The sequence below is a fragment of the Bufo gargarizans genome, chromosome 3 (genome assembly GCF_014858855.1).
Source record: "Bufo gargarizans isolate SCDJY-AF-19 chromosome 3, ASM1485885v1, whole genome shotgun sequence".
NCBI classification, from domain to species: Eukaryota; Metazoa; Chordata; class Amphibia; order Anura; family Bufonidae; genus Bufo; species Bufo gargarizans.
The window spans coordinates 69,397,471-69,422,213 of record NC_058082.1 but is presented as its reverse complement, the minus strand read 5'-3'; the positions used below and the strand labels follow the sequence as shown (position 1 = coordinate 69,422,213).

The 24,743-nt window shown below is 43.2% G+C and overlaps 1 protein-coding gene across 1 annotated transcript in view; it reads right to left on the bottom strand.

Moving 5' to 3' along the window:
* The window catches only part of TRPC4 (transient receptor potential cation channel subfamily C member 4), a 368,249-nt gene that overhangs the window by 4,461 nt on the left and 339,045 nt on the right, over positions 1-24,743 (bottom strand). The window contains exons 7-8 of the mRNA XM_044285283.1: positions 15,824-16,019; positions 9,544-9,738 (exon numbers count right to left, since the gene is read on the bottom strand). Coding sequence (XP_044141218.1) covers positions 9,544-9,738; positions 15,824-16,019 — 391 coding nt within the window. The remainder of the gene's footprint in view (positions 1-9,543; positions 9,739-15,823; positions 16,020-24,743) is intronic.

Here is a 24,743-nt window from a genome sequence, read left to right as displayed (position 1 = left end):
TAGAGAAATAGACAGACAGAGAGAATAGACCAGCCAACCCGTAACATTGCCATGGATAATAGACATATGAATCAGTTTTTCTTTCACAGAAAACTAAACATCTCACAACATCAGATGTAATGTAGCTATCCAAAGTTAATGCCCTTTAAGCAGACTTTAACGCATAACTTGGACGATAACTATGCAAGCATCTCATCTGAACACCGCTCTTGCTGGGTGATTAGCTGAGCAGTGAAAATTGGCTTAGCTAGCTGAGAGGCCCTTGTTGGGGGGTCTGTGGGGGGACCCTTTTTCATCATAAAGAGCACCTAGTATGCATAAGGAGTACTATAGGCCAGGCAATGATGCTCTACCATATCTTACTTCTGCTGACATCAGAGGGGTTTCGTTTTCTTTTCCTTTTGGAAAGAAAGCTAATTTTAGAATATTTACCAGAAACTCAAGCATATGGAAATTAGCCCTTCATTCAAAAGAAAAAGACAGCTAAGCATTTCTGATGCCATCAGGTATAAGATATGCATATATTTCTTCCCGAAACGTAGAGCAGCATTGCCTACCTTCAATTCTCCTCATGCATACTAGATGTTCTCCATAACAAGAAAGAGTAACCCTACAGACCTCCAACACAGACCTCTCATCTAGCTAAGCGAACCTAGACCACAAACCACATTGGAGAAATATTATCCAATGTCAAAGATAAGTAGTAGATACCCATACAATAGAATAGAATAAAACAGAATGTCTAGGTCAAGGTGTGAACATTTTTCTGCCCTGCATGTTTCACTGATGGGCACCAGCTTCCTCAGGGGTCTACCTGAACATCTCTATTATATTGTATGGGCATCTAAATATCTATCTATCTATCTATCTATCTATCTTTGACATTGGATATCATACTTCATCAGCTATTTTATTGGAATCAGTTTATCCATTTTCAGTTTTTCTGGGTACCGGTATTATTGTTATTATTATTATTATTATTATTATTATTGAGAATTAGGTGTACATTTATATGTAGGGGGGTGTATTTTGCATCCCTCATAAGTAGGGATGAGCGAACTCGAACTGTATAGTTCGGGTTCGTACCGAATTTTGGGGTGTCCGTGACACGGACCCGAACCCGGACATTTTCGTAAAAGTCCGGGTTCGGGTTCGGTGTTCGTCGCTTTCTTGGCGCTTTTGTGACGCTTTCTTGGCGCTTTTTGAAAGGCTGCAAAGCAGCCAATCAACAAGCGTCATACTACTTGCCCCAAGAGGCCATCACAGCCATGCCTACTATTGGCATGGCTGTGATTGGCCAGAGCACCATGTGACCCAGCCTCTATTTAAGCTGGAGTCACATAGCGCCGCCCGTCACTCTGCTCTGATTAGCGTAGGGAGAGGTTGCGGCTGCGACAGTAGGGCGAGATTAGGCAGATTAACTCCTCCAAAGGACTTGATTAACTGATCGATCTGCAGCTGTGGATCATTGAGCTGCTGATCCTCAATTGCTCACTGTTTTTAGGCTGCACAGACCGTTTGTCAGTCTCATTTTTCTGGGGTGATCGGCGGCCATTTTGTGTCTTGTGGTGCGCCAGCACAAGCTGCGACCAAGTGCATTTAACCCTCAATGGTGTGGTTGTTTTTTGGCTAAAGCCTACATCAGGGTGAAGCTGTCACACCAAGTGCATTTAACCAGCAATAGTCTGTTCATTTTTTGGCCATATACAAAATCAGGGGCAAGCTGCGCCTGTCACCAAGTGCATTTAACCCTCAATGGTGTGGTTGTTTTTTGGCTAAAGCCTACATCAGGGTGAAGCTGTCACACCAAGTGCATTTAACCAGCAATAGTCTGTTCATTTTTTGGCCATATACAAAATCAGGGGCAAGCTGCGCCTGTCACCAAGTGCATTTAACCCTCAATGGTGTGGTTGTTTTTTGGCTAAAGCCTACATCAGGGTGAAGCTGTCACACCAAGTGCATTTAACCAGCAATAGTCTGTTCATTTTTTGGCCATATACAAAATCAGGGGCAAGCTGCGCCTGTCACCAAGTGCATTTAACCCTCAATGGTGTGGTTGTTTTTTGGCTAAAGCCTACATCAGGGTGAAGCTGTCACACCAAGTGCATTTAACCAGCAATAGTCTGTTCATTTTTTGGCCATATCCCAGTCTAATTCTGTCACTAAATCCATACCGGTCACCCAGCGCCTAAATACTAGGCCTCAAATTTATATCCAGCTAAATCTGTCCCTAGTGCTGTAGCTGGGCGAGGTATTTAGTGTCCGTTCAAGCACATTTCTTGTTCTGGGTTGAAATACAATTCTCAATTTAGCAATTTCATAATTTAGTGGTTCCTGCTATATCAGAGCTCTTTGAAATCTATCCCAAAAAGGGTATATAATATTGAAGGTGCACATAGGGTCATTCAGAGTAACTTCACACACACCCGCTACTGTGTATTTCCAAGTCTAATTCTGTCACTAAATCCATACCGGTGACCCAGCGCCTAAATACTAGGCCTCAAATTTAATTCCCTCTAAATCTCTCGTTACCCACCGCTGTACTGTTGTTGCTGGGCAAGATATTTAGTGTCCGTCAAAGCACATTTTTTGTTCTGGGTTGAAGTACAATTCCCAATTTAGCAATTTCATAATTTAGTGGTTTCTGCTATATCAGAGCTATTTGAAATCTATCCCTAAAAGGGTATATAATATTGAAGGTGCACATAGGGTCATTCAGAATAACTTCACACACACGCTTCTGTGCATTTCCAAGTCTAATTCTGTCACTAAATCCATACCGGTGACCCAGCGCCTAAATACTAGGCCTCAAATTTAAATCCCTCTAAATCTCTCGTTACCCACCGCTGTACTGTTGTTGCTGGGCAAGATATTTAGTGTCCGTCAAAGCACATTTTTTGTTCTGGGTTGAAGTACAATTCCCAATTTAGCAATTTCATAATTTAGTGGTTTCTGCTATATCAGAGCTATTTGAAATCTATCCCTAAAAGGGTATATAATATTGAAGGTGCACATAGGGTCATTCAGAATAACTTCACACACACGCTTCTGTGCATTTCCAAGTCTAATTCTGTCACTAAATCCATACCGGTGACCCAGCGCCTAAATACTAGGCCTCAAATTTAATTCCCTCTAAATCTCTCGTTACCCACCGCTGTACTGTTGTTGCTGGGCAAGATATTTAGTGTCCGTCAAAGCACATTTTTTGTTCTGGGTTGAAGTACAATTCCCAATTTAGCAATTTCATAATTTAGTGGTTTCTGCTATATCAGAGCTATTTGAAATCTATCCCTAAAAGGGTATATAATATTGAAGGTGCACATAGGGTCATTCAGAATAACTTCACACACACCCGCTACTGTGTATTTCCAAGTCTAATTCTGTCACTAAACCCATACCTGTCACCCAGCGCCTAAATACTAGGCCTCAAATTTAAATCCCTCTAAATCTCTCGTTACCGTTGTCCTGTTGTAGCTGGGAAAGTTATTTAGTGCCCGTCAAAGCACATTTTTTGTTCTGGGTTGAAGTACAATTCCCAATTTAGCAATTTCATAATTTAGTGGTTCCTGCTATATCAGAGCTATTTGAAATCTATCCCAAAAAGGGTATATAATATTGAAGGTGCACATTGGGTCATTCAGAATAACTTCACACACACGCTTCTGTGCATTTCCAAGTCTAATTCTGTCACTAAATCCATACCGGTGACCCAGCGCCTAAATACTAGGCCTCAAATTTAATTCCCTCTAAATCTCTCGTTACCCACCGCTGTACTGTTGTTGCTGGGCAAGATATTTAGTGTCCGTCAAAGCACATTTTTTGTTCTGGGTTGAAGTACAATTCCCAATTTAGCAATTTCATAATTTAGTGGTTTCTGCTATATCAGAGCTATTTGAAATCTATCCCTAAAAGGGTATATAATATTGAAGGTGCACATAGGGTCATTCAGAATAACTTCACACACACCCGCTACTGTGTATTTCCAAGTCTAATTCTGTCACTAAATCCATACCGGTGACCCAGCGCCTAAATACTAGGCCTCAAATTTAATTCCCTCTAAATCTCTCGTTACCCACCGCTGTACTGTTGTTGCTGGGCAAGATATTTAGTGTCCGTCAAAGCACATTTTTTGTTCTGGGTTGAAGTACAATTCCCAATTTAGCAATTTCATAATTTAGTGGTTTCTGCTATATCAGAGCTATTTGAAATCTATCCCTAAAAGGGTATATAATATTCAAGGTGCACATTGGGTCATTCAGAATAACTTCACACACACACGCTTCTGTGCATTTCCAAGTCTAATTCTGTCACTAAATCCATACCGGTCACCCAGCGCCTAAATACTAGGCCTCAAATTTATATCCTGCTAAATCTCTCGTTAACGCTGTCCTGTTGTGGCTGGGAAAGTTATTTAGTGTCCGTCAAAGCACATTTTTTGTTCTGGGTTGAAATACAATTCCCAATTTAGCAATTTCATAATTTAGTGGTTTCTGCTATATCAGAGCTATTTGAAATCTATCCCTAAAAGGGTATATAATATTCAAGGTGCACATTGGGTCATTCAGAATAACTTCACACACACCCGCTACTGTGTATTTCCAAGTCTAATTCTGTCACTAAACCCATACCTGTCACCCAGCGCCTAAATACTAGGCCTCAAATTTATATCCAGCTAAATCTGTCCTTAGTGCTGTAGCTGGGCGAGTTATTTAGTGTCCGTTCAAGCACATTTCTTGTTCTGGGTTGAAATACAATTCCCAATTTAGCAATTTCATAATTTAGTGGTTTCTGCTATATCAGAGCTATTTGAAATCTATCCCTAAAAGGGTATATAATATTCAAGGTGCACATTGGGTCATTCAGAATAACTTCACACACACCCGCTACTGTGTATTTCCAAGTCTAATTCTGTTACTAAACCCATACCTGTCACCCAGCGCCTAAATACTAGGCCTCAAATTCATATCCAGCTAAATCTGTCGTTAGTGCTGTAGCTGGGCGAGTTATTTAGTGTCCGTTCAAGCACATTTCTTGTTCTGGGTTGAAATACAATTCCCAATTTAGCAATTTCATAATTTAGTGGTTTCTGCTATATCAGAGCTATTTGAAATCTATCCCTAAAAGGGTATATAATATTCAAGGTGCACATAGGGTCATTCAGAATAACTTCACACACACGCTACTGTGCATTTCCAAGTCTAATTCTGTCACTAAATCCATACCGGTCACCCAGCGCCTAAATACTAGGCCTCAAACGCAGCCGCCTGTCTACAGCCAATGTGGACAAGCTGACGTTCATAAAAATGAACCAGGCATGGATCCCACAGGATCTGTCCGTCCCTTGTCCAGATTAGACATTAACTACCTCCCCTTAACCATATATTATTGGACTCCAGGGCACTTCCTCATTCAATCCTATTTTTATTTTCATTTTACCATTATATTGCGAGGCTACCCAAAGTTGAATGAACCTCTCCTCTGTCTGGGTGCCGGGGCCTAAATATATGCCAATGGACTGTTCCAATGTTGGGTGATGTGAAGCCTGATTCTCTGCTATGACATGCAGACTGATTCTCTGCTGACATGAAGCCAGATCCTCTGTTACGGGACCTCTCTCCTCTGCCTGTGTGCTGGGCCTAAATTTATGAAAATGGACTCTTACAGTGGTGGGTGACGTGAAGCCTGATTCTCTGCTATGATATGAAGACTGATTCTCTGCTGACATGAAGCCAGATTGTCTGTTACGGGACCTCTCTCCTCTGCCTGGGTGCTGGGCCTAAATATATGCCAATGGACTGTTGCAGTGGTGGCTGACGTGAAGCCTCATTCTCTGCTATGACATGCAGACTGATTCTCTGCTGACATGAAGCCAGATTGTCTGTTACGGGACCTCTCTCCTCTGCCTGGGTGCTGGGTAGTGTTGAGCGCGAATATTCGAAAAGCAAATTTTTTTCGCGAATATCGCAACTTCGCGATTTCGCGAATATTTCGAATATAGTGCTATATATTCGTAAAAACGAATATTCGTTTTTTGTTTTTTCCCCCCCCCACAAAATTACAGTACACATATAATTGATTGTTTCCCAAAGGTCCAACAGCTCAGATCTTACTCACATTGCCTAGAAAGTGATTGAGGCGCGAATCTTCGTAAGGCGATTTTATTAGCGCACATGCGAATATCTACACTTGTCCCAGAACAGAGGCAAAGGGCTTTGCATTCATACATTAGTGAATTGAGTTGCGAATCTTCGTAAGGCGATTTTATTAGCGCACATGCGAATATCGGCACGTCCCAGAACAGAGGCAAAGGGCTTTGCATTCATACATTAGTGAATTGAGTTGCGAATCTTCGTAAGGCGATTTTATTAGCGCACATGCGAATATCGGCACGTCCCAGAACAGAGGCAAAGGGCTTTGCATTCATACATTAGTGAATTGAGTTGCGAATCTTCGTAAGGCGATTTTATTAGCGCACATGCGAATATCTACACTTGTCCCAGAACAGAGGCAAAGGGCTTTGCATTCATACATTAGTGATTGAATTGAGCTGCGAATCTTCGTAAGGCGATTTTATTAACGCAAATGCAAATATCTACACTTGTCCCCAGAACAGAGAGGCAAAGGCCTGTGCATTCATATAGTATAGCACCATATTCGCGAATACGTAGAACTTCGTAAAATTCGATTTACGAATATTCGTATTTTTTATTTTACTTTCCACCTTACAGATTACATTGATCTGTACTCTGTCAACTACTGTCATCACCCCCCACTGTATCTCGATTGATTCCCAAAAGTCTCACATTCCCTAGAAAGTGATTGAGTTGCGAATCTTCGTAAGGCGATTTTATTAGCGCACATGCGAATATCTACACTTGTCCCAGAACAGAGGCAAAGGGCTTTGCATTCATACATTAGTGATTGAATTGAGCTGCGAATCTTCGTAAGGCGATTTTATTAACGCAAATGCAAATATCTACACTTGTCCCCAGAACAGAGAGGCAAAGGCCTGTGCATTCATATAGTATAGCACCATATTCGCGAATACGTAGAACTTCGTAAAATTTGATTAACGAAAATTCGTATTTTTTATTTTACTTTCCACCTTACAGATTACATTGATCTGTACTCTGTCAACTACTGTCATCACCCCCCACTGTATCTCGATTGATTCCCAAAAGTCTCACATTCCCTAGAAAGTGATTGAGGTGCGAATCTTCGTAAGGCGATTTTATTAGCGCACATGCGAATATCTACACTTGTCCCAGAACAGAGGCAAAGGGCATTGCATTCATACATTAGTGATTGAATTGAGTTGCGAATCTTCGTAAGGCGATTTCATTAGCGCACATGTGAATTTTGCATAGCATATGTATAATAACGAATTTGAATAATCGCGAATATTTTACGAATATTCTTTCGAATATTCACAAAATTTCGCGAATTCGAATATGGGACATGCCGCTCAACACTAGTGCTGGGCCTAAATTTATGACAATGGACTGTTGCAGTGGTGGGTGACGTGAAGCCTGATTCTCTGCTATGACATGCAGACTGATTCTCTGCTGACATGAAGCCAGATTGTCTGTTACGGGACCTCTCTCCTCTGCCTGGGTGCTGGGCCTAAATATATGCCAATGGACTGTTGCAGTGGTGGCTGACGTGAAGCCTCATTCTCTGCTATGACATGCAGACTAATTCTCTGCTGACATGAAGACAGATTCTCTGTTACGGGACCTCTCTCCTCTGCCTGGGTGCCGGGGCCTAAATATCTGAGAATGGACTGTTCCAGTGGTGGGTGACGGGAAGCCAGATTCTCTGCTATGGAACCTCTCTCCAATTGATTTTGGTTAATTTTTATTTATTTAATTTTTATTTTTATTCATTTCCCTATCCACATTTGTTTGCAGGGGATTTACCTACATGTTGCTGCCTTTTGCAGCCCTCTAGCTCTTTCCTGGGCTGTTTTACAGCCTTTTTAGTGCCGAAAAGTTCGGGTCCCCATTGACTTCAATGGGGTTCGGGTTCGGGACGAAGTTCGGATCGGGTTCGGATCCCGAACCCGAACATTTCCGGGATGTTCGGCCGAACTTCTCGAACCCGAACATCCAGGTGTTCGCTCAACTCTACTCATAAGGTATTTATTGTGAACAATATTTTAACATCTTTGCCTTGATGTGACTATAATAAAAATTATTAGAATTAATATCTTTGGGGTGTGCTGGTTTTTTATATAGCCCTTCTTTTCTACTGTATACTTTAAAGGCGTTCTCAGGGAATAGTGACTTTTTATCTAATTCCCACAGCTTTCCTCTCTAAAGGGAAGATTCATATGTACTTTCCTGCTCCCCGCAGCTCTGGTTCTCCTGCATGTCCATTTTTCAGTCCCCAAACTGTTTTCTCTGGAGTTGGATAGACATGGTCCCATGCTCTGCTGCAGCCAATAACTGGCTTCAGCTGTTAATGTAAACAGTCTGGGGACCAGAGCACAGACATGCGGGAGCCAGATTGAAGGACTGGAGTGGTGGGGAGCAAGTAAGTATGAATATTCTCTTTACAGAGGTATCATAGGCTGTGTGTATTATTTAAAAAGTAATTAATCCCCAGAGAATCCCTTTAAGGTCCGTATAACAGACTGAGCATTGACTCTGCATAGCTATATTACAGTAAGTGGTGTGGGGCACACAGTTCTTCTTTCAATTTGGAAGGAAAATTGATTTGCACATCTATTACCCAGGGAAATTGATTAATGTAGAATAAATTCTGACACAAATCAAATTGTTTAAAAGAGTTGGCAAATCAGACAGTAGATGAGTTTCAAGAAATTTGCTCATCTATAGAGCCCACTATCATAGGAGGTGTGGTCTTTTCTATGAGAAGAGGAAAATTTGGCCCCCATTGTCTTATGAGACAAATATGGCTCACTATATGTTATTATTGGAGAGAGGGGGGGAAACCATTGCCAGCCACCACTGGTGGTGACTTTTCCCCTTTAAAAGCAAAAAGTTAGGGTTTTGAAGTTCAATGTACGCTATCCTTTTCATCCACCCAACATCATCTGATGGGGGAATGTTGGCACATGCCCATACACAAATATATTTGTCCACTCTGGCTTTAGGCCTATATGTATGGCCACCTTCAGGTACTGTATTATCAGATCCACCAGAGGTACAGTAGTATTTTTTTATGTTTGAACAATTCACACATCCACTCCTTGCACATGATGGGACTGAAGAAGACAGAAAGAGTCCCTGACATTTCCTCATCACGTGACATTAGGCAAGTAATTTTTTTGAGGGATGGAACATGATTTGGATTATATACTTGACAAAAATAAAAACCCGGTATTCCAGGTAATACTTATTTTCTATTAGTATGGTCTGATCTCACTGGAAGGATTGATTAATGTATGATCTTTTGCCATATTCTGGCAACATTAAAGTGTTTGAATTTATTCCCCACATTATGTGCTATTTTAAGATACTAAAAGTTTCCCTGCTATATGTCCTTCATTTTATGTGGTAATTTATTTTAAGTACTTACCCCTAATGTCCCAAAACTTTCAGGCTTTTTTTTTGTGTACTTCTTGCATATTTGTTTCCGAGCCCATTTACAAAGGTACCACAGCGACTTAGGACTTGGAATTATATTGAAAGGTGTGGGAAGTGTCCCACCTTCTTCAAAGTAACTCATCCAGAGCTTTGTTCTTGCAAACTTCCATTCAATATCTGCGTGATCCTAGGGATGTGATTGGAAAGGAAAATAATAAATAATAAATAGCACATTTCACATTTGCATAAACATACTTAGAATAAATGTATGTTTAATTGTAAGCTCCATTTCAGGGTTTTGACGTGTGCAGTGCTATCGGGATACATTTAAAACATAATGTGTTATTTTTGGCTAACTATGTATCATATAAGGTCACTTTGAGCTACTCTGTAAGAACAGTTCCAGTTCTGGTGTACTTGAGCCATCCATAAACTACCTAGATAACCATTAATCTGAATACCAACCCTGCAATATAAGTATATCACCCACAGCAGGCACCTTGGCTGTCTTAAGAAAGGGCTTGCCTTTGGTTAACTTCTGTTCCTCATTTGTCAACATTTCTAACTTTAGAAAAATGTAGAGATTTTAACAGTTAGAGATGGAACTTGATACTTTACTACACTTGAAATCCAGGAAGGGTTTGTGCTCCCTACCTACACTCTACAATAACCCTACCTATGATATCACCTCTATTCAGTAGCATATTTTTATATTCCAAAAATAAACCTATGGTTAGGGCCTGTTATGTTAAATATAGTTTTCCAAAAAAACATTATCACTTAGGAAAGCATATCTTCCCCTGCAACATAATTGAATTGAATCAATGGTCAAATCATGTAATCCATAGGTGAGCTTAGTCTTCCAGAGATAGAGAGTAATAAACTAAAGCTGAATTCTGAACAAGGATGTTCCCCTTTTATATTCACATAGGCATCATTATATGCTGGTATTAGAGATGAGCGAATTTTTCAAAAATTCTATTCGGCCGGTTCGCCGAATTTTCCAAAACGATTTGATCCTAATTTATTTGCTGCGAATCATGTTAAAAAACAGCTATTTCCTGGCTCCAGAGAGCCTTTATAGCTGTGTAGAACACTGTGCCTGGCAGTAACACGCATAGGGAGTTTGCTGTGGTAGTGGAACAATACTGTGAGTCAGTATGACATGCAGATGACAGGCGTCGCTCTTAGAATCACTGCACACTTCACTTATTTGGGCAGTTACGAGGCCAAAAGTGACTAAATAACTCAAGTATGTGATGTTAGCGTCAAGAAGAAGCACACTCCTTTTACACCGTCATCAGCTGATTCTACATAGATGTCTACAGAACTAGCAGTACGTTTGTGTTGACGTCTCTGATTATTTTGTCCTTCTTCTGATCCATCAGAACAATAACCCCAAAAAAATGGATCCTGTATGTGGAGCATCTGCCTTCACTCAGTCTTTATTTGGTCAGTAATCCATCGGTATTGCTAATGTAAAAAAAATACAGGAGTGGATCCAAAACAGAGATGACACGTGAATAAAATATATGCATGTGTTCTGTGTTTTTTTACTCACTCCTGCTTTTGGCTACCAAATCATAAGCCAATTCTGATGGGACCATACAGGCCTTACAGCTGCTACACTGACAGGATCCATTCTGCGTCTCATTTTTCCTTCCTTCTGACAGATCAGAAGAAGGGTCAAATAAATGGTGATGTCATTCAGGCCAAAAAGGCAAAATAGTGGCCCAGTCATGGAGTGGGGAGGGTGGGAGAACAGCTTGAGAAGTCTACAGAGTGGCCCAATTACATAGTGATGCAGTGGAAGCAGCATGAGGAGACCACAGAATGGAACAATAACAGAGTGTGGAGGTGGCAGCAGCAGCATGAGGAGGCCACAGAGTGGCAAGGTGACATAGTGTTGAGGTAGCAGCAGCATGAGAGGACCACAGAGTGGCACAATGACATAGTATGAAGGTGGCAGCAGCAGCATGCGGAGGCCACAGAGTGTCCCAGTGACATAGTGTTGAGGTAGCAGTAGCATGAGGAGGCCACAGAGCTGCAAATTGACATAGTGTTGAGGTGGCAGCAGCATGAGGAGACCACAGAGTGGCAAGGTGACATTGTGTGGAGGTGGCAGCAGCATGAGGAGACAACAGAGTGACCTGGTGACAGAGTGTGAAGGTGGGTGTCAATAACAGTACCCGCTGACGATTGTGCATGTAAGAAGGAGCACTTGGCATCAGATGTGTGGCAGCATTAGAATAGTAGCTGAGGCAGGTAGCCAGAAGAAACTGGTCTCTTTTGTCACGGTTTGGGTGAGCCAGCATGGATGATCTAATCTGATGCATCAGGCATTGGTGGGTGGAAATCCTGGCTGATCCATGACTGATTCATCTTGACAAAGGTCAGTCTCTCAACATTTTGGGTGGACAGGTGAGCTCTCCTTGGTGTAAATATGACTCCCGCTGCACTAAACACCTGCTCTGATGCCACACTACTGGCCGGGAAGGACAGCTTTTCCAGGGCAAGCTGCCAGTTGCGGCCACAAATCCAGTTTGGCTGCCTAGTAGTCCAGTGGATCTTTGAAGACAGTTGGCAGGGTGCACTCCATGTATAACACCACCTGCTGGTTCAGGTTCTGCTCTATGTATAGCTGCTGGTGAGTAGTTTCTTCACTATGCGGGTGAAGAAAGCTTGCTCATCAGCGACTCTAGATTCAGGCTGCTGCTGATGGAGCTGGTACTGCTCCTGCCACACCCTCCCCCAGCAGCCATGGCAGTGGAAGGTGAGCACAGAGAGCCCTCCCAGTCAGACCTGTGAGAGGATGGACGATGACGCAGATAGGCAGCGGCCAACTGACTACATAGGATATCTCTATAGCAGTTCAGTTTGTCCTCCCTCTCAGCGGGTGTAAAAAAAGGCCCCCATTTTGGACCAGTAGCAAGGGTCTAACATGGTGGAGAGTAGTAATCCCTGTGGTGAATGGGGACAATTCGGCTGTTACTACACAAGCAAGTGAGCATGCATCAGGCTATTTGCGCAAGTGACTTGGAGGGACTCCCTGCCTCCATCTCCACTGCATACTGCCACTGTGTGTCTGGTCATCTGACTCGTCTTCCTCATCTCCCTCTTGCACCTCCGTCTGCTCCTGCTCCTCCTCTCCTGTCACTTGTGTATAAAAACCACCCATTTTGATACACATTGCTTGTGCTTCAATGTTCTCCTCCACCTCTTCCTCCAGTTCAGCCCCCAGAGGGCTCATGTGGCCGTGAGATGTAGGCGCCACGTCTCCAGTCCCCTGACCTGCCAGATTTACCAGCATCTTTTCCAGGATATGAATCAGTGGAATGACATTGTTCATTCTATAGTCCTGGCGACTGACAAATAAAGTGGCCTCCTCAAAAGGCATGAGCAAACGGCAGGTGTCACACATGAGCTGCCACTGGTTAACATCAAAGTTACACAGGGGAGCACCTCTGTCCGCTTGGATCATCAAGAAATCGTTTATGGCATTTCTCTGTTCGTATAGTCGGTCTAACATATTAAGTGTGGAATTCCAACGGGTGGAAATGTTGCATATAAGCCTATGTTGGGGGACGACGTTCTGCCACTGCAGCTCAATGAGGGTATGCTTGGCAGTGTACGATCGGCTGAAGCGCATGCAAAGTTTCCTGGCAATTTTTAGGATGTCTTGCAGATGGGTGGAAGACTTCAGGAACTGTTTTACAACCAGATTGAACACATGCAGGGCGCATGGCTCAGCCCTCCTTGACGCAGCACCGACACCATGTTCTTACAGTTGTCGGTCATCAAGGTTCCAATTTTGAGTTGTCGCAGAGAAAGCCAGGATTTAATTTCCTCCCCTGTGTGACTCCGTTTGCCCAGTCAAACCAGGTGTAGAGGACACGGTGTAGAGGCTGAGGACATTGTGGAGGATGAGGAGGCAGAGGCGGACATTGTCGCAGGAGCAACGGCGTGAGAACGCGGAGGCAAAAGCTGCGTCACCTGGCCGAGTTGCTGGTGTGGCTGGGCCGTAACCACATTTACCCTAGTGGGCCATAAAGGACATTATATTGTCCTTGACTTTAGTTATAGCTACGGACAAATTTTCCCAAAAAAGGCTGTATTAGAAAAAAAATTCACCACTGAATGACAATATAAATTCACTGCAGAGCGACTAATACGAAGTAATTATTTTTCCAATTAATAAACACCAACAATGGCTGCATGACAATGTAAATTCACTGCAGAACGGTTAATAAGAAGTACTTATTTTTCCCATTAATACACCCCAACAATGGCTGTATAACAATGTTGGTTCACTGCCGACCGGCTAATAAGACATATTCTTTTTCCTGTCAATACACCCCAAAAAAAAATAATATAACAAACACAATTCACCGCAGAACTGCTAATAGAATCTACATATCTATCCTATTAATACACCCCGTAAATGGCTGTAGTACAATGGAACTTCACCACTGAATGGCAAAAATTATTTATTTTTTTGCCACTAATACACACCAAAAAGGGCTGTAATTTTCTCACTTCACCACACAACGGCTAATAAGCCCTCCCCCCCCCACCTTATACATGCCAAAAAAGCTTTAGAACATATAACTGCACTGCTGAATGGTTAAAAAAGCTTTAGAACATATAACTGCACTGCAGAACGGCAAATTATTATTTTTGTTGCCACTAATACACGGCAAAAAAGGATTTAGAACATATAACTGCACCGCTGAATGGCTAATAAGCCTTTTTTTCCACTAATAAACGCCAAAAAAGGCTTTAGAATATATAACTGCGGCCGTGAACGGCAAATAAAGTTTTTTTTGGGCCACTTATAGACGCCAAAAAGGGCTTTAATTTTCTCATTTCACCACACAACAGCTAATAAGCCCTTTTTCCCCACGACTACACGCCTAAAAAAGGCTTTAGAACATACAGTATAACTGTGGCCGTGAACAGCAAATAAAGTTTTTTTCTTTCTACTAATACACACCAAAAAGGGCTATAATTTTCTCACTTCACCACACAACGGCTAATAAGCAATTTTTTTCCCCCCACTGTTACACACAAAAAAAACTAAAGACTTTAGAACATACCATATAACTGCGGCCGTGAACAGCAAATAAAGTTTTTTTCTTTCTACTAATACACACCAAAAAGGGCTGTCATTTTCTCACTTCAACACATAACGGCTAATAAGCCCCTCCCCCCCGCTAATACACGGGGAAAAAAATAGGCTTTAGAACATATACAGTATATAACTGCACCGCACAAGAGCTAATAACAAGAACGGTTTGTTGGAATTACAGAGGTATTGCAAACCTGAAATGAGCAGCAGTATAATGGCAATTTGGATCCCCAGTCAGTGCAGCAAGGTGTAATAGGATTGTTCCTATTACGGAGGCTGTAAACTCCCCTTTTGAACCCTGCTCTGCTTCAGTACTGTGTAATAATTCCTCCCTATTCTTTCTATACACTTCTAATACTCTTTCCCTGAACTTCTATTGAGCAAAATATAAGTTTTCAAGTCTTTCCTATCACTGTCCCTAGCGCCTGCTGACGTCTCTCCCTACACTAAGTACACTGGGAAATGGCTGAATCCAAGATGGCTGAGGCTATTTATAGGGCTGAGACATCACAGGGCTGGCTGGCTGCTGATTGGCTGCATGCCTGGCATTGTGGGTGATCCCTCGTTCCCAGAGTTCCTTGCTCCATGTCCTAACATGTGCAGCAGACATTTTAGGAAACAATGCGATTCGTTACCACGAAGCATGAGGAAATTCAGATTCAGTGCAAATCAAATAATTCCTGAAATTCGGATCAAATTCCACTTCATCAGCTTTGATTCGCTCATCTCTAGTTGGTATGAATCTCAAAAAAATTGATGCCCAAAATCCCTGAATATTTTCCAGACCTTTGCAGGGCCCAACTATGCGCAAGAGCTTGTGCAGAGCGATCTGAATTCTTTAAGTGTCATTCCCCATCACATTCAGCAGATGAAGAATATAAGAAAGAGTCCACTGTCTACTCTGCCCATACAGGCAGTTAAAATTAAGCGACCCGCCTAAACCAGTCATTGGTGAAGCCAGCATTTCCATCCATTTCATCTGTGTCATGCTTGAGATAAGGAAGAGGAGAGCAGTAGAGATAAAAGCAGTGTTGAAACAGCATTGACTCTGGGGAAATTAAAGATTATTTATTATTTTTTATTCATTCATCCTATTTAACGAATACCTACTGAAAGTCGACAAATGTTACAAAACGTATCTTACAGCAATGAGTTGGTAGGAGTTGTTCATCATGGCAATTAGCATGTTAAGAAGAACGACCAGGGAGATTACATTGTAGGTTCCAAACATGGTTGCACCAACAAATTCTGTGAATTTATGATCAGGTTCTACATTTGTAACATGAAGATTGATGAGTCCAAAAATTGACCAAAACAGTGACTGCAATGTTTCAAATAACCTAGAATTATAAAAAGCAACAAGAGAAAACAAAAACATGATTACAAAGATATTTTCTTTACACAATTTGAAATAGATAAATATGCATAATAGTTGAGGGGCATTTTAAAAAGAAACATGGTCACACAAAAGTAACTTAAAATCTTATACCGTACATTGCATACATTGCTGAACATCATAGTTTATAGATAAAGGGTTTGCAAATGAGCTGTTGGCAAGCTCTGCCTCAGATGCCACCAGAGTTTGCTAAGAGCTAATTTTTATAACTTCTTCCAAGAATACCAGAGGAGCATGCATGGCCTATAGGCCTCCTCAAGCCGATTGAGGCAGTCTCCATAAAGAGATATATGTAGTACCCCCGCCCCTAATGGACAAGGCAGAAGATATAAAAATGTGTAGGGGTTGCAGTAGCCCCAGTAGTAGTTCCAGCAGTACAGGATGGAAACTGACAGATAGGAGTTGTGAGGTTGTGTAAGGGTAGCAGTAGTGACCGCAGTAAACATAGCAGGAGCAGAACAGTATTGAACCTGATAGATTAGGCAGGAGATACATGACTATGTATCATCAGTCACCGCTACAGCAGCTGCGGCAGCAGCAGTAGCAATATATTAACAATACATGCACAACTGTGTATGTGTGTCAGTTATTGCCTTTGTATGACCGCTTTAACTCCTTAACGGATTTGCATGGTCTTATTTTCAAAGATTAATCAGATGAGTCACTGAAATATACAATATACACTCAAAAAAGAAACAAAATAAAAAGGAGCTTTTTGGAATAGAATGAAACTTTATATTTATGAATGTAATAAACATATATTTAAGTGATTAGAATATTACAATGAAAGGATACATTTATTGGGTAAACAAAAATTAAAAGGAGGCTCTAGCACCCCGTTGGGCCACCTCTATCCTGGATACAAGATAAGATATAAGACATGGAGGCATACAGAAAATGTGAGAGCAACTTGTGCGGATCGGTGGATCAATTGGTGGTCGGTCTGGGCTGTTCACCATTTGTGCATGCCCTCAGAAAAACCACTGCTCCCAACACCTCCCAACAGCTAGATCAGAACGGCCTTGATGGCAGGCAAATTGTTGAGAACATCAGGCTTCTCTCAGTTCAATGATGTACCCCCTCTCAAACGTCTTTAAGTGCATTGTAGAGGCAAGTCTAGCAATCGACAATGTCTTGCCAATAGGTACACTGCAACTACTTTTTATAGGGCAGCTGGGAAGCTCTTTTATGCCCTCTTGTAGCAAAATCCAGTTTCTAATCGGGCTACACCTGTAATCATTTACATATCTACCTGGGTGTGTCATTTATTTCATTTGTCAATAACTGAATAAGACACTGATGCCAGCAACATAGAGAGACTTTTGGACCATTGACAACCAACTCTAAAGATTCTACCTTTTGTCAGTCAAATTATAGGATACACATCTTTTGAGATTTATCCCTTTTACTAATAAGTAGGGATGAGCGAACTCGAACTGTATAGTTCGGGTTCGTACCGAATTTTGGGGTGTCCGTGACACGGACCCGAACCCGGACATTTTCGTAAAAGTCCGGGTTCGGGTTCGGTGTTCGTCGCTTTCTTCGCGCTTTTGTGACGCTTTCTTGGCGCTTTTTGAAAGGCTGCAAAGCAGCCAATCAACAAGCGTCATACTACTTGCCCCAAGAGGCCATCACAGCCATGCCTACTATTGGCATGGCTGTGATTGGCCAGAGCACCATGTGACCCAGCCTCTATTTAAGCTGGAGTCACATAGCGCCGCCCGTCACTCTGCTCTGATTAGCGTAGGGAGAGGTTGCGGCTGCGACAGTAGGGCGAGATTAGGCAGATTAACTCCTCCAAAGGACTTGATTAACTGATCGATCTGCAGCTGTGGATCATTGAGCTGCTGATCCTCAATTGCTCACTGTTTTTAGGCTGCACAGACCGTTTGTCAGTCATCATTTTTCTGGGGTGATCGGCGGCCATTTTGTGTCTTGTGGTGCGCCAGCACAAGCTGCGACCAAGTGCATTTAACCCTCAATGGTGTGGTTGTTTTTTGGCTAAAGCCTACATCAGGGTGAAGCTGTCACACCAAGTGCATTTAACCAGCAATAGTCTGTTCATTTTTTGGCCATATACAAAATCAGGGGCAAGCTGCGCCTGTCACCAAGTGCATTTAACCCTCAATGGTGTGGTTGTTTTTTGGCTAAAGCCTACATCAGGGTGAAGCTGTCACACCAAGTGCATTTAACCAGCAATAGTCTGTTCATTTTTTGGCCATATACAAAATCAGGGGCAAGCTGCGCCTGTCACCAAGTGCATTTAACCCTCAATGGTGTGGTTGTTTTTTGGCTAAAGCCTACATCAGGGTGAAGCTGTCACACCAAGTGCATTTAACCAGCAATAGTCTGTTCATTTTTTGGCCATATACAAAATCAGGGGCAAGCTGCGCCTGTCACCAAGTGCATTTAACCCTCAATGGTGTGGTTGTTTTTTGGCTAAAGCCTACATCAGGGTGAAGCTGTCACACCAAGTGCATTTAACCAGCAATAGTCTGTTCATTTTTTGGCCATATCCCAGTCTAATTCTGTCACTAAATCCATACCGGTCACCCAGCGCCTAAATACTAGGCCTCAAATTTATATCCAGCTAAATCTGTCCCTAGTGCTGTAGCTGGGCGAGTTATTTAGTGTCCGTTCAAGCACATTTCTTGTTCTGGGTTGAAATACAATTCCCAATTTAGCAATTTCATAATTTAGTGGTTCCTGCTATATCAGAGCTATTTGAAATCTATCCCAAAAAGGGTATATAATATTGAAGGTGCACATTGGGTCATTCAGAATAACTTCACACACACCCGCTACTGTGTATTTCCAAGTCTAATTCTGTCACTAAACCCATACCTGTCACCCAGCGCCTAAATACTAGGCCTCAAATTTAAATCCCTCTAAATCTCTCGTTACCCACCGCTGTACTGTTGTTGCTGGGCAAGATATTTAGTGTCCGTCAAAGCACATTTTTTGTTCTGGGTTGAAGTACAATTCCCAATTTAGCAATTTCATAATTTAGTGGTTTCTGCTATATCAGAGCTATTTGAAATCTATCCCTAAAAGGGTATATAATATTGAAGGTGCACATAGGGTCATTCAGAATAACTTCACACACACGCTTCTGTGCATTTCCAAGTCTAATTCTGTCACTAAATCCATACCGGTGACCCAGCGCCTAAATACTAGGCCTCAAATTTAAATCCCTCTAAATCTCTCGTTACCCACCGCTGTACTGTTGTTGCTGGGCAAGATATTTAGTGTCCGTCAAAGCACATTTTTTGTTCTGGGTTGAAGTACAATTCCCAATTTAGCAATTTCATAATTTAGTGGTTTCTGCTATATCAGAGCTATTTGAAATCTATCCCTAAAAGGGTATATAATATTGAAGGTGCACATAGGGTCATTCAGAATAACTTCACACACACGCTTCTGTGCATTTCCAAGTCTAATTCTGTCACTAAATCCATACCGGTGACCCAGCGCCTAAATACTAGGCCTCAAATTTAAATCCCTCTAAATCTCTCGTTACCCACCGCTGTACTGTTGTTGCTGGGCAAGATATTTAGTGTCCGTCAAAGCACATTTTTTGTTCTGGGTTGAAGTACAATTCCCAATTTAGCAATTTCATAATTTAGTGGTTCCTGCTATATCAGAGCTATTTGAAATCTATCCCAAAAAGGGTATATAATATTGAAGGTGCACATTGGGTCATTCAGAATAACTTCACACACACCCGCTACTGTGTATTTCCAAGTCTAATTCTGTCACTAAACCCATACCTGTCACCCAGCGCCTAAATACTAGGCCTCAAATTTAAATCCCTCTAAATCTCTCGTTACCCACCGCTGTACTGTTGTTGCTGGGCAAGATATTTAGTGTCCGTCAAAGCACATTTTTTGTTCTGGGTTGAAGTACAATTCCCAATTTAGCAATTTCATAATTTAGTGGTTCCTGCTATATCAGAGCTATTTGAAATCTATCCCAAAAAGGGTATATAATATTGAAGGTGCACATTGGGTCATTCAGAATAACTTCACACACACCCGCTACTGTGTATTTCCAAGTCTAATTCTGTCACTAAACCCATACCTGTCACCCAGCGCCTAAATACTAGGCCTCAAATTTAAATCCCTCTAAATCTCTCGTTACCCACCGCTGTACTGTTGTTGCTGGGCAAGATATTTAGTGTCCGTCAAAGCACATTTTTTGTTCTGGGTTGAAGTACAATTCCCAATTTAGCAATTTCATAATTTAGTGGTTTCTGCTATATCAGAGCTATTTGAAATCTATCCCTAAAAGGGTATATAATATTGAAGGTGCACATAGGGTCATTCAGAATAACTTCACACACACGCTTCTGTGCATTTCCAAGTCTAATTCTGTCACTAAATCCATACCGGTGACCCAGCGCCTAAATACTAGGCCTCAAATTTAAATCCCTCTAAATCTCTCGTTACCCACCGCTGTACTGTTGTTGCTGGGCAAGATATTTAGTGTCCGTCAAAGCACATTTTTTGTTCTGGGTTGAAGTACAATTCCCAATTTAGCAATTTCATAATTTAGTGGTTTCTGCTATATCAGAGCTATTTGAAATCTATCCCTAAAAGGGTATATAATATTGAAGGTGCACATAGGGTCATTCAGAATAACTTCACACACACGCTTCTGTGCATTTCCAAGTCTAATTCTGTCACTAAATCCATACCGGTGACCCAGCGCCTAAATACTAGGCCTCAAATTTAAATCCCTCTAAATCTCTCGTTACCCACCACTGGACTGTTGTTGCTGGGCAAGATATTTAGTGTCCGTCAAAGCACATTTTTTGTTCTGGGTTGAAGTACAATTCCCAATTTAGCAATTTCATAATTTAGTGGTTCCTGCTATATCAGAGCTATTTGAAATCTATCCCAAAAAGGGTATATAATATTGAAGGTGCACATTGGGTCATTCAGAATAACTTCACACACACCCGCTACTGTGTATTTCCAAGTCTAATTCTGTCACTAAACCCATACCTGTCACCCAGCGCCTAAATACTAGGCCTCAAATTTAAATCCCTCTAAATCTCTCGTTACCCACCGCTGTACTGTTGTTGCTGGGCAAGATATTTAGTGTCCGTCAAAGCACATTTTTTGTTCTGGGTTGAAGTACAATTCCCAATTTAGCAATTTCATAATTTAGTGGTTTCTGCTATATCAGAGCTATTTGAAATCTATCCCTAAAAGGGTATATAATATTGAAGGTGCACATAGGGTCATTCAGAATAACTTCACACACACGCTTCTGTGCATTTCCAAGTCTAATTCTGTCACTAAATCCATACCGGTGACCCAGCGCCTAAATACTAGGCCTCAAATTTAAATCCCTCTAAATCTCTCGTTACCCACCGCTGTACTGTTGTTGCTGGGCAAGATATTTAGTGTCCGTCAAAGCACATTTTTTGTTCTGGGTTGAAGTACAATTCCCAATTTAGCAATTTCATAATTTAGTGGTTCCTGCTATATCAGAGCTATTTGAAATCTATCCCAAAAAGGGTATATAATATTGAAGGTGCACATTGGGTCATTCAGAATAACTTCACACACACCCGCTACTGTGTATTTCCAAGTCTAATTCTGTCACTAAACCCATACCTGTCACCCAGCGCCTAAATACTAGGCCTCAAATTTAAATCCCTCTAAATCTCTCGTTACCGCTGTACTGTTGTAGCTGGGAAAGTTATTTAGTGCCCGTCAAAGCACATTTTTTGTTCTGGGTTGAAGTACAATTCCCAATTTAGCAATTTCATAATTTAGTGGTTCCTGCTATATCAGAGCTATTTGAAATCTATCCCAAAAAGGGTATATAATATTCAAGGTGCACATTGGGTCATTCAGAATAACTTCACACACACGCTTCTGTGCATTTCCAAGTCTAATTCTGTCACTAAATCCATACCGGTCACCCAGCGCCTAAATACTAGGCCTCAAATTTATATCCCGCTGAATTTGAATACAATACATTGGGCCAAATAATATATTTGTTGTTGTGGTGAACCATAACAATGAGAAAAACATCTAGTAAGGGACGCGGACGTGGACATGGTCGTGGTGGTGTTAGTGGACCCTCTGGTGCTGGGAGAGGACGTGGCCGTTCTGCCACATCCACACGTCCTAGTGTACCAACTACCTCAGGTCCCAGTAGCCGCCAGAATTTACAGCGATATATGGTGGGGCCCAATGCCGTTCTAAGGATGGTAAGGCCTGAGCAGGTACAGGCATTAGTCAATTGGGTGGCCGACAGTGGATCCAGCACGTTCACGTTATCTCCCACCCAGTCTTCTGCAGAAAGCGCACAGATGGCGCCTGAAAACCAACCCCATCAGTCTGTCACATCACCCCCATGCATACCAGGGAAACTGTCTCAGCCTCAAGTTATGCAGCAGTCTCTTATGCTGTTTGAAGACTCCGCTGGCAGGGTTTCCCAAGGGCATCCACCTAGCCCTTCCCCAGCGGTGAAAGACATAGAATGCACTGACGCACAACCACTTATGTTTCCTGATGATGAGGACATGGGAATACCACCTCAGCATGTCTCTGATGATGACGAAACACAGGTGCCAACTGCTGCGTCTTTCTGCAGTGTGCAGACTGAACAGGAGGTCAGGGATCAAGACTGGGTGGAAGACGATGCAGGGGACGATGAGGTCCTAGACCCCACATGGAATGAAGGTCGTGCCACTGACTTTCACAGTTCGGAGGAAGAGGCAGTGGTGAGACCGAGCCAACAGCGTAGCAAAAGAGGGAGCAGTGGGCAAAAGCAGAACACCCGCCGCCAAGAGACTCCGCCTGCTACTGACCGCCGCCATCTGGGACCGAGCACCCCAAAGGCAGCTTCAAGGAGTTCCCTGGCATGGCACTTCTTCAAACAATGTGCTGACGACAAGACCCGAGTGGTTTGCACGCTGTGCCATCAGAGCCTGAAGCGAGGCATTAACGTTCTGAACCTGAGCACAACCTGCATGACCAGGCACCTGCATGCAAAGCATGAACTGCAGTGGAGTAAACACCTTAAAACCAAGGAAGTCACTCAGGCTCCCCCTGCTACCTCTTCTGCTGCTGCCGCCTCGGCCTATTCTGCTGCTGCCGCCTCGGCCTCTTCCTCCGCCTCTGGAGGAACGTTGGCACCTGCCGCCCAGCAAACAGGGGATGTACCACCAACACCACCACCACCACCTCCGTCACCAAGCGTCTCAACCATGTCACACGCCAGCGTTCAGCTCTCCATCTCACAAACATTTGATAGAAAGCGTAAATTCCCACCTAGCCACCCTCGATCCCTGGCCCTGAATGCCAGCATTTCTAAACTACTGGCCTATGAAATGCTGTCATTTAGGCTGGTGGACACAGACAGCTTCAAACAGCTCATGTCGCTTGCTGTCCCACAGTATGTTGTTCCCAGCCGGCACTACTTCTCCAAGAGAGCCGTGCCTTCCCTGCACAACCAAGTATCCGATAAAATCAAGTGTGCACTGCGCAACGCCATCTGTAGCAAGGTCCACCTAACCACAGATACGTGGACCAGTAAGCACGGCCAGGGACGCTATATCTCCCTAACTGCACACTGGGTAAATGTAGTGGCAGCTGGGCCCCAGGCGGAGAGCTGTTTGGCGCACGTCCTGCCGCCGCCAAGGATCGCAGGGCAACATTCTTTGCCTCCTGTTGCCACCTCCTCCTTCTCGGCTTCCTCCTCCTCTTCTTCCACCTGCTCATCCAGTCAGCCACACACCTTCACCACCAACTTCAGCACAGCCCGGGGTAAACGTCAGCAGGCCATTCTGAAACTCATATGTTTGGGGGACAGGCCCCACACCGCACAGGAGTTGTGGCGGGGTATTGAACAACAGACCGACGAGTGGTTGCTGCCGGTGAGCCTCAAGCCCGGCCTGGTGGTGTGTGATAATGGGCGAAATCTCGTTGCAGCTCTGGGACTAGCCAATTTGACGCACATCCCTTGCTTGGCGCATGTGCTGAATTTGGTGGTGCAGAAGTTCATTCACAACTACCCCGACATGTCAGAGCTGCTGCATAAAGTGCGGGCCGTCTGTTCGCGCTTCCGGCGTTCACATCCTGCCGCTGCTCGCCTGTCTGCGCTACAGCGTAACTTCGGCCTTCCCGCTCACCGCCTCATATGCGACGTGCCCACCAGGTGGAACTCCACCTTGCACATGCTGGACAGACTGTGCGAGCAGCAGCAGGCCATAGTGGAGTTTCAGCTGCAGCACGCACGGGTCAGTCGCACTACAGAACAGCACCACTTCACCACCAATGACTGGGCCTCCATGCGAGACCTGTGTGCCCTGTTGCGCTGTTTCGAGTACTCCACCAACATGGCCAGTGGCGATGACACCGTTATCAGCGTTACAATACCACTTCTATGTCTCCTTGAGAAAACACTTAGGGCGATGATGGAACAGGAGGTGGCCCAGGAGGAGGAGGAGGAGGATGAGGAAGAGGGGTCATTTTTAGCACTTTCAGGCCAGTCTCTTCGAAGTGACTCAGAGGGAGGTTTTTTGCAACAGCAGAGGCCAGGTACAAATGTGGCCAGCCAGGGCCCACTACTGGAGGACGAGGAGGACGAGGATGAGGAGGAGGTGGAGGAGGATGAGGATGAAGCATGGTCACAGCGGGGTGGCACC